At 43.8% G+C, this 10068-nt stretch overlaps 1 protein-coding gene across 1 annotated transcript; it reads right to left on the reverse strand.

Annotated features, from left to right (window-relative positions):
- Positions 1-1177: 1177 nt before the first annotated feature.
- On the reverse strand, positions 1178-9383 carry Krt39 (keratin 39). Its single transcript, XM_051158534.1, has 7 exons — positions 8463-9383; positions 7363-7445; positions 6606-6762; positions 5548-5709; positions 5310-5435; positions 3800-4020; positions 1178-2523 (listed from the first exon to the last, which is right to left on the reverse strand). Exons 1-7 carry the CDS (start codon positions 8910-8912, stop codon positions 2277-2279), a joined length of 1446 nt encoding a protein of 481 aa, XP_051014491.1. The 5' UTR covers positions 8913-9383; the 3' UTR covers positions 1178-2276.
- Positions 9384-10068: the final 685 nt, after the last annotated feature.

Below are 10068 nucleotides of genomic sequence, written 5' to 3' on the forward strand. Positions count from 1 at the left end.
GGAATCAAAAGAGCAAGGTGAAGAGTTAGCGTTGATGTGTACTAGCCAGGATCTACCTGGCCTAGCACTGAGTCAAACCACAAGGAAGCCACTATGGATGGGAATGACATGCCCAGTGTTTAATTTAGGGACTAAGACCTTATTTCTGCCTATTACTATGCATCATTTACAAAGTCTGCTCACCATCATGTCTATGCCAGACAGGGCCAATGGTGTTAAATCACTTTCCCTCAAGGTCACACACAGACTGGGTGGCGGCCACTCATGGCTTCTGAGCACCAGTTCTTTCTATACTGTTTCCATATTTCTGTCTTATGGGCTGAGATAATATGCAGTGAGGTGCTGACAGGAACTACTCTGCATATTTTGATGAGAAATTAACAACATAAGAGATTCTTCTGGGAGTTCTGCATCTCGCCTGCTTTGTGTAAGCCACTGCTTGTCTGGAGGAAGTACAGGGCTGAGCTTCGAGGTCAACAAAGCAAGTGTCTTTGATGTGAGCATCAACTTGTACCTGACACACACTCTAAGAATTTAAATATGCTTTATTTGGTGTAATTGTGGGTGTAATCACAGGAGATGTTCTTTCTTGTCCCCCGCCCCCCGCTCCCATCCCCAATGCTGAACATTGTTGAAACTTCCAAATCATGACTGGATAACTAAATTCACAGAGAAAGAATTTTAAAGTGAAGTGATGATAATAGATAAAAAGCTCTAGGCTGGAGCTAATTGCAAAGCGTACACAATGACAGGTACAGAGTGGGTTCCATGTGCTCTGCACAACAGCCCTGTGCAGTAGGAGTGATTCTCAGTCACCACAAGAGTGGAGCCTTTTGAGGAAGGCTCTCTCTCTCTCTCTCTCTGTGCGTGTGTGTGTGTGTGTGTGTGTGTGCGCGTGCGTGTGTGTGTGTGTGTGTGTGTGTGTGTGTGCGTGCGCGTGCAGGGTCATGGTAGGGAATGGACAAGTTTAGAACGTCAGGCCTTTGGACTCTACAACTTGTGTTTCATTCAGATTTGTTTTTAAACTAACACCTCTGAAAAGGTCCAATAATTTTTTTTTTCAAAGAATGCCCTCCCTGTTCTGTGGGCCTGCTCTAGAGGATGTGATACTGGCTGGTGTGGAATGGTGGTTGCTGGCGTTTGGAGTGGCTTCTTGTTTGCTAGCGGAAATTATTGATGCTCTTTTGGAATGTTTGGGGATTCTAATTCCAGCTCTCTCTGATGGAGAGAGTGAAGCTGCGATCTAAGCTATTTTGTCATTGTTACCCATCGAGTCTTATGTCTTGAGAAATCCAGCTCTATCGCCCCTTGTCAAACAAGCAGATCAAACTCTCATACCCTAAGGGATAGAAAGAGAAATAGCCAACATTTAATGAAAGGACCCAGGCGATGGCTTCAAATGTCTCCAAAGGACAGAATCCGAGCTTCATCCCACAACCCTGATTCTTAAAAGGAAATATTTGGAGAAGAGCCGTGTGGTCCCCAAAGTTTCAGAGACTGTGGATATCTGCCGTATTGTGATGGCGTAGACCTATGGTCCCAAATACTCTGAAGGCTGAGGCAGGGGGATCACAAGTTTAAGTCCCAAGCTGGGATACAGAGTGAGTTCAGGGTCAGCCCTGGAAATGTAGTAAGACCAAGCCTGAAAATAAAACATGAAAATCACGGTGGAGGAAGAATATAGATCACAGAAAGCCCTCACAGTTGTGTTTTGGTGGAGGGAAAAATGTAATAGTACAGATGAACAAGTGCTTGAGGTAGCAAAGGTCAGCAGCATCCAGGCTTGTCATGGCTTCACTCCTGGAATCTAGACATCCGGGTCTTCCTTATTTATTCTGTTCCCCGTGTTGGCTTCATTCTATATCCAAAGAAGGAATTTAGAAGGCAAGGCTGTGGCTTTTTACCTTCACGTGCCAATTGCCAAAACCAATCCCAGAACTTGTCTGACTGGCTCTACGGAGGCATGGAGATAAATAAGGCTTGAGCAAACAAAAGAAAAACCCTGCCTGTCCGTCATCTGGCTCTACAAGCAATGTCGGCACTCGCTAGTCAGTTCCCATCCCTGTGACAGCACAAAATGTCCTTCCAGAGATATGTGACTTATTGTCATGTTAGTAGCAGTGACTTAGGGAAGGAGAAGAATAAGAGACGGGGATCCGCTGTAGTAGTAAGAAACTAGGTACCTTAAGGGACTGGGGGTTTCTTAAACCTTTCTGGCTGGAGCATGCACTGGCCTCTCTTTCATGAATGTGGGTCAGTCTCATCACCTTGGGATGCTAGACTTTGGCAGGTCTGATGATGTAGCAAGGCTGCACGTGCTCATAAGAAGAAATGACCTTCCCATCCTTGATCTCCTTGGTGATGGTGCATATCTTAACCAGTATCCGGGATGGAGGTCCAGAGGCACGACAGGACTTGTGGATCCCAGGGAGTGATGAAGATGTGTAAACTGGGGCAAAACGCTTCATAGCTCTGGCCTGGCAGGATGGCTCCCATTTGGTGGCACGTGGATTACAGGGAAGTCTAAGTAGAAACAACAAAGCAACAGCAACAGCAACAGGGACAACAACAACAATGAAAACAACGACGACAGCAACATAATTTTAGCTGTAAGTGAGAAAGGGCAATGACCATTAATGGAGAAGATGGGAGTGGCTAAGCTTTCAATACCTGTCACTCAAAATAAGCACTGCTAACTGCCTATTCATTCATTTTGTGCTGTGGTTAGTAGGAGAACCAGAACGAGAGCAGATCCCTTGGAAGATAATACTCCTAGCTTGAGGAGTATTACCTAGGTTAAATTTCTGCCCTAGCTCCATGGGAACCACACTGCAGCAGCAGTCAAAGGCAGGGCCGGGGCCCAGCTCTCTGGTTTGCTACTGGGAGACACTGGCTGAACCAACAGGCTCTCCTGGCCTTTAGTTCTGCATGAGCAGAATGGACGTGATGGGGACTAAACTCATACACCAACAAGGCCATGTAGCAAGGGGGAGGGGTGTCCTATCTGGACAATGAAGATGAACTAGATCATTTTCTTGTGTGTGTGGAGTTTGTCATACAATTAGAGGTGGTCTGAACCCCACTTTAGGAGCCTTTAGCACATCACCAGGAAGTGTCAAAGTGCCCTTTGGTTGGCTATATAAGTTTCTTCCTTCCTTCCTTCCTTCCTTCCTTCCTTCCTTCCTTCCTTCCTTCCTTTTCTTCTTCTTCTTCTTCTTCTTCTTCTTCTTCTTCTTCTTCTTCTTCTTCTTCTTCTTCCTGCTTCTTCTTCTTCTTCTTCTTCTTCTTCTTCTTCTTCTTCTTCTTCTTCTTCTTCTTCTTCTTCTTCTTCTTCTTCTTCTTCATTGGAGTAGCCTGTATTTTGTAGTCAATGTTCTTTTTTACAATACATGATTTTTATTTTATTTTTCATTTTTAAATTTTTATTGAGTAACTGGTGGCCTTTGGTATACTGTAGTTCTTTAAAGGAGGAGTGTCTATTATTACTGCACATGTGCTGTGTGCACATTGCCGGTAAAGAGGATGCAGTGAATGAAGGCGACTGATTACTTTGGGACAGTTGCTTAATTTGGCATGTTGCTTTTCAAACCAACTTAGTTCCACCTGCTAACAAAATCTCAGACTGGGACTAGGTTACAATTGTAGGTCTTTAGAGAATATTTGATAATCTCCACTCAGATTTTCCCATCACTGACAAGAAGATCAACGCTTTGTTCTCTGATGCCCCCCTACCACTGTGTGTGTCTGTGTGTCCGTGCGTATACTTCTTTCTCATGCATGCTGTTTTAACTTTACATACCTGCTGTCCAGGCTCTCCAAAAGGCTGCGGTAGGTGGCAATCTCACATTCCAGCCGGGTCTTGATGTCCAGCAGAACGTCATAGTCCTGGCTCTGTCTTTCCAGGGCACCCCGGATATCCGCCAACTGAGCCTCCAGATTATGGATCAGACTCTGGATCTGGGCCAGCAGGGTTGTGTAGTGCGCCTCTGTCTCAGCCAGGATGCACTCCTGGGAATCTCTCTATAAAAGGGGAGGGAAACAGATTCTGATGATGACTCTTTCAAAATTCCCTTAAGGTCGTTGTTAAAGCCATTAAGATGGTTTAAAAGCAATTGTTGACTCTCCAAGACTTTTACTACCTTCTAACCAAATAAATCCAAAACAAAAAAACGATAATTTTGCTTACCTTTATGCCCTCTAGGATTTTTTTGCCACTTAATCTCTTACCCTCTGGCTCATGGGAGAGAGAGAAAAAAAATCAACCTCACTTCACTGAAGGCTCAGGCATTAGAATCACACCAGGACACCTCGTTCAACTTGTGTTTGTTAGAGCCTTTGAAAGGAAGTGAGCAATGTTTTACTGGAGGCATTTCCCTCAGTGGGTCGATTCCTTTAGAAGTAAAACATGAGTGTTGAAACGTGAATGTGTCAGGTTTTTTCCTGTCCTATCATTTTGTAAGCCTACAGACCATGCTGGGATTTTAGGTTTTAATAACCCCAGTTATTCACACAGCTACCTCGGCTTTTATAGATGAGAAAAATGAAGCTTAATGAGGTGCCCAACATCACATGGCCAGCAGGTGATGAAATGAGGGGCAAGGTTTTCCCAGTGCCCTTCCTAGCAGGATGTTTGAGTGCCATCTTATTTCCGAGACTCAGTCTTAGGAAGCAGACGTGTTCCTGACTTTGGGATCCCACCCTGACACATTTCTTCGGTGACTTTGGAGAGGTTACTCATAGCTTTGAGATTTCAGTGCCTCCATCTGTGAACTAAGTGTGACGGCTCTTAGTGTGGGTCTGGCTTGGGAAAAATCACCCTGGTTTTCAGAACCTCCCTAGTAAAGTTAGCTAACGGTTTTACTTCACCCCTTTCAGAACTTTGTTTCATAACCCCAGTAGGATAGTTTACAATGATGCTTTGCATTAAACCAAAATGTTCTCCTGGCATTTCTAAAAGTGTTTTACATGGCTCATGATCACTGTGACATACTCTGGCAGGGGGTGGGGGGTGGGGGGAGGGCAGGGGGGGGGGAGCTGGGGAGAGCATCCATAATCAAATAAGTTTTGGAATGCCGAGTACTGCACACCTCCTTGGAGATCCATGGCGTGTGCCAATTTGTAGGCTAGCTTGCAGAAAGGCTAACCTTTGTGGAATCCAACATTTCCAAGACTTACTTGACCATGAAGCTCTTTTCTAGCCACAGACCCTTTACCCAACAGAGACACAGTCTGGGGGAACAGTGTAACACTCAGACATCAGGGACTGTTGCCACCAGTGTAAAGTAAGGCTTGGTCAGCCTCCTGGGTACCATTCGGTGCTGGGCCTGTAGTTCAACCTCGAGGGCACTCAGAGTACGTCTCAGTTCAATGATGTCCTTCTGGCAGCACTGCTGCTGTTGAGAGCTGCTTACTGCTTGTTGATTCAGTTCCTCCATCTGAAACACAGAGATTCCAGGTATTTTGCAAGGAACCATGACACACAAGGGCTCCTAGAAATATGTAGCTTACTGTTTTTTTTTTTTTTTTTTACTTGTTTGCTTTCCCTACCTGTGTGTTGAACCATTGTTCTACATCTTTACGGTTTGTCTCCATGATGGACTCGTACCGACATCTCATTTCTTGTAGAATTTGATTTAGGTCAACAGAAGGAGCAGCCATTACTTCAATGTTGATTTTATCCCCAAGTTGGCACTGTAAGGAGTTGATTTCCTATGGAAGGAAGAGGAGTGTGAAGTTATTTAGTGAAGAGGTGGCCATTCTCTACCACGTCCTCGTTTTGATCTAACAGAAATAATTTGGTTGAATTGGATCTGGAATATAATCCTCAACAAAGGGATACATGACTTATAGGTGGTATTGATACACTCTGTAGTGATTGAAGGTGACTTTGGGCATGACTATGCTCGAACATGTGCAGAAGAAGAAGAAGAAGAAGAAAAAGAAGAAGAAGAAGAAGAAGAAGAAGAAGAAGAAAAAGAAGAAGAAGAAGAAGAAGAAGAAAAGAAGATGCTGAAGAAGAGAAGAGAAGAAGAAGAAGAAGAAGAAAAGAAGATGCTGAAGAAGAGAAGTGAAGAAGAAGAAGAAGAAAAGAAGATGCTGAAGAAGAGAAGTGAAGAAGAAGAAGAAGAAGAAAAGAAGGTGCTGAAGAAGAGAAGTGAAGAAGAAGAAGAAGAAGAAGAAGAAGAAGAAGAAGAAGAAGAAGAAGAAGAAGAAGAAGAAATTAACTAACAATAAGTTCCAGAAAATTTAGCATCATTTGTGTGGATAAAAAGTGGAGGAAGTATCATGAAGGTGGATTTTTTATGGCAAGCCCACCTTCACTCTGGTGCTCATATGAGTTTGTGCCAGAATTGGCTTTTCCCATTAGGATGTGGCAGAAGTTTGTTCAAGGATGTCTACAAAAAACAGTGATGATGAGGAAATCAGAACGATGGAGAATATCCTACCCACATTGCATTAGATGTAATATGGTAACCCAGCAGTATGGGTGGCAGCTGACAAATGGAGAAGTGTCTAGTGGGGATATACTTTGCTATGTACAACTCAAAGAAACCTATGCTGACTTTAGAGGTTCAACCTGTACTGACTCTTGGCCTCTTTCTCACCTCCTCATGGTTCTTTTTGAGGCACAGAAGTTCCTCTGTCAGAGACTGGGCTCGCGCTTCCAGGTCAGCCTTGCTCAGAGTCAGCGCATCCAGGATCTGCTTCAGGCCGTGGGTGTCGGCTTCCACCAGCTGGCGTAGGGATAACTCAGCCTCATAGCTTTAAAAGCCAGAAAGGAGGAAAAGGCATTCAAATGTAGTTGTAAAAGGCAAGCTTGGCAGAACTTCCTGCTTCAATCTCCTCTGAGCCTCTCCCTGAGCATGTTTCTGTGGAAGATTTTCTTCTTTGTAGCAGTGAAATCATTTGATCCAGACCATGACTTAGTTGTTATGCCTAAGTTAGTTTGCCAGAGTGATACCACCTTGCTGTCTTTTGAGGTGAGGGCCTTTATTTTCCTTTCATTGCTAAAGGCAACACAGTGTAAGAAAACATTGGGTTTGGATTCAGGAAGCTTGGGTCTGCATTTTGACTCTGTTTGTATATTATGTACACACTTTTGCGTACCTTTATACCAAGGTTTTCTTGCCTGGAGCAAGGTTACACAGTATTGGCCCTATCTATCTCACTGTGGGTGCACATGTCATCACAGCAGGTGCTGTGTGCATAGTAGGGTTCTTAAGCATACTGAGTCTTTTCTGGGTCAGCGCTGGTGGGCTATAGTGTGGGAGGCTTAGTGGATGTGGGGACAGTCTCACTGGGAACATTGGAGTCAGACTTGGGGTTAGTTCTACCCGCAGTGACAGTGCTGGGCAAGCTTACTTGGCTCTCAAGTCATCTGCAGCCAGTTTGGTGTTGTCAATTTGTGAGACCAGTCTGGAATTCTCAGCCTTGGTGCACAAGATCTAGAATTAAGAGATTGCACACACAAATGAGACAAACACCAGGATCCTCTACTTTAAGAACCAAAGGGCCATGTGTTCCAGTTAGCAGAAGACTAGTTAGAATTTTCCTGACTCTTCAGAGCGATGCTTAAGAAACGTGGGAAATATTGGAGAATTGAGTTTTTTTTTTGTTATTTTCCTAAGAGATTAGCAAAAAGCAGAAAAACCTTTGGGTACATTTTTCTACTAAATATATATAGTATATGTTTTCTAATATCTCCCCAATTTACCATGACATAATAGAATGCAAATCTTGATGCCAGGCATATTTTGTTAGAGTCTACAATGGTGGCTAGAATATTTTTGTTGCTTGGTAAATGCTTGTGGGGAAAAAAAAAAAATTAAGAACCCAGGTATGTAGCAGAACACCTCTGAACAGGAAACTAAGGTTTGGTGTAGAGACACACTATCTAAATGCTGTGAAGATAGCAACATAGACATTTAAGACAGACATATAAACAGTTGTAACACAGATAAGAGCTAAAACTGTTTAGAAATTAAAAAAAAATTTAGCTTGTCAGACCCTGTCCTCTTATTTTTATTTAAGATGTAGCAGCACCTCATTAGGTCTCAATCCCGAGTTATTTGGTTATAAAATGGCAAAAACACATTCTCAATAAGTAAAAAGAAACATAAAACTTTGTGTGCTATCTCAAGATGAATTTCACTCAAGGAATTTCTTTTCTTTTCTTTCCTTTTTTTGTTTAACTTAATAAAAACATATCGGCATAGAAGGTTCTAGAAAGAATAGAATTGAACAGGTACCCATGGTTTAGAGACCATCGATTCGTAGTTTGATTCAGCACATAGAAGGTTCTAGAAAGAATAGAATTGAACAGGTACCCATGGTTTAGAGACCATCGATTCGTAGTTTGATTCAGCACATAGAAGGTTCTAGAAAGAATAGAATTGAACAGGTACCCATGGTTTAGAGACCATCGATTCGTAGTTTGATTCAGCACTTGACTGAGCTCTTACCTTCTGCTGTAGCTCCTCGATGGTGCTGTAGTAGCACAGGCAGTCGGGACACAGGACAGGGGCTGCCTTGACGCACTCCTCCTGGATTTCACTCTCTAGTTTTGCGTTCTCTCCTTCCAGCATCCGCACCTTTTCCAGGTAGTTCGCAAGGCGTTCGTTCAAAACCTGCATCGTCTCTTTTTCATGGCTGTTGATGCCTTCGCCGCACCAGCTGCAGTCATCCAGACAGGGATGGAAGCTGTAGGTTCTTATCAAATAGTGAGGGGTGCGATAGAGGTAAGGGGTGGGCTGGCAGCCCTGGCCCTGGGGAGTTCGAGGCGCACAGCCAGTTGACTGACCGTCATGACAACCGCTATTGTTAGAAGAGCTGGCCCTCAAATTTGTATTCGCAGAGCAGTTTTGGGGTGGGGTTGAAGAAGAGATAGTCACTGGAGAGCCCGTGGTATCCATAGTGTGTGTCCAGTTTCACGCTGTCTCAGGGTCTGTGGTCACCACCCCGAAGCACCCTCAACTGAGCCTAAATGCCAAGCCTGTGGCTTTTCCTCTTTGAAGTGCTTATATAGCCTCCCTTCCAGGTGGCGACACAGGAGGTGGGGTGCTTTCCTTTCTACTGCTTATGTCAAATCCCACAGGGACGTCTCATTAATCTGCCTTTTTACTTGCCCAGGAAGAGTTACGTGTCCCATAAAAACATGTATTTACGTGGTTACTAAGTTATTACCCATCCCAACTACCACTTGTCGTTAGGTCCAGAGCTTCACACTGGGTCTTCAAAAGGAACTCCGTCACACTCTCAACAGCATCCATCATTAAGCAGGTGTATGTGTGTTACGATCTTTAAATACTTGCTGACCTCTCTGGCTGACAGTCAACTTGACCTGGAATGAGTCCGACCTTCTTTTCCTTTCTTCTCTAGAAAAGGGAAACTATTAATGATGTCTGATAATTGTGAGGGAACGTAGAAATCAGCATCTCATTTTGATTTTGACCTGACCAACTCACTTCCCCATCCTCAAGACACTGGCATGCCGAGTATGGATTAAAATGTTTAAACAGGGCCTTACAAATCCAGTGGCTGGGATGGTGTTTCATCTAGCCTTCCTGCTAACAGGGCATTTCTAAGGAAAGACACTGATTACTTTTTGATTGCCCAAAGTCTATTTTTGTAGCATTCTTATTGCCCAGTGTTTGTGTGTTACACGAACCTGTTGGACTTGATGTGATGTTAAAAGGCGTGCATGCTATTTCTGAGGAAAACATTAAAAATATTTTACAAAAAAAGGTCACTTGATTCTGACTCCTCATGGAGCAAGAGAGGATGATTTTCCACATTTCCTGGCTTCTAGAGATGACCCCATCTGCTATGCTTGGATAAAGCCACTTAAAGGCCCATGTGTCCTTGGATTGGTCAACCAGATGTGGCATGATAGGGAGAGCGTAGACTCTTAAGGAGGTGGGGAGAGAATTACACCAGTGGAGGCGTGTCTGTGAAGGGGATGATCTTGGGACCCTGATGCCTTCCCCTCTGTCCTAGTTTGCTTCTATCACCGTGGTAAACACCAGGACCAAAAGCAAGCCGAGGGAGAAAAGGTTCATTTTATATCTT

The sequence above is a fragment of the Acomys russatus genome, chromosome 16, assembly GCF_903995435.1.
Source record: "Acomys russatus chromosome 16, mAcoRus1.1, whole genome shotgun sequence".
NCBI lineage: Eukaryota > Metazoa > Chordata > Mammalia > Rodentia > Muridae > Acomys > Acomys russatus.

Coding starts and splice junctions, on each gene's coding strand:
- Krt39 (XM_051158534.1), bottom strand. CDS start 8,912: ATGGATACCACGGGCTCTCCAGTGACTATCTCTTCTTCAACCCCACCC. Junction 6,763..7,362: donor GCAGATGACTTGAGAGCCAA/GTAAGCTTGCCC, acceptor TGGCTTTTAAAG/CTATGAGGCTGAGTTATCCC. Junction 5,436..5,547: donor AACAATGGTTCAACACACAG/GTAGGGAAAGCA, acceptor TCTGTGTTTCAG/ATGGAGGAACTGAATCAACA.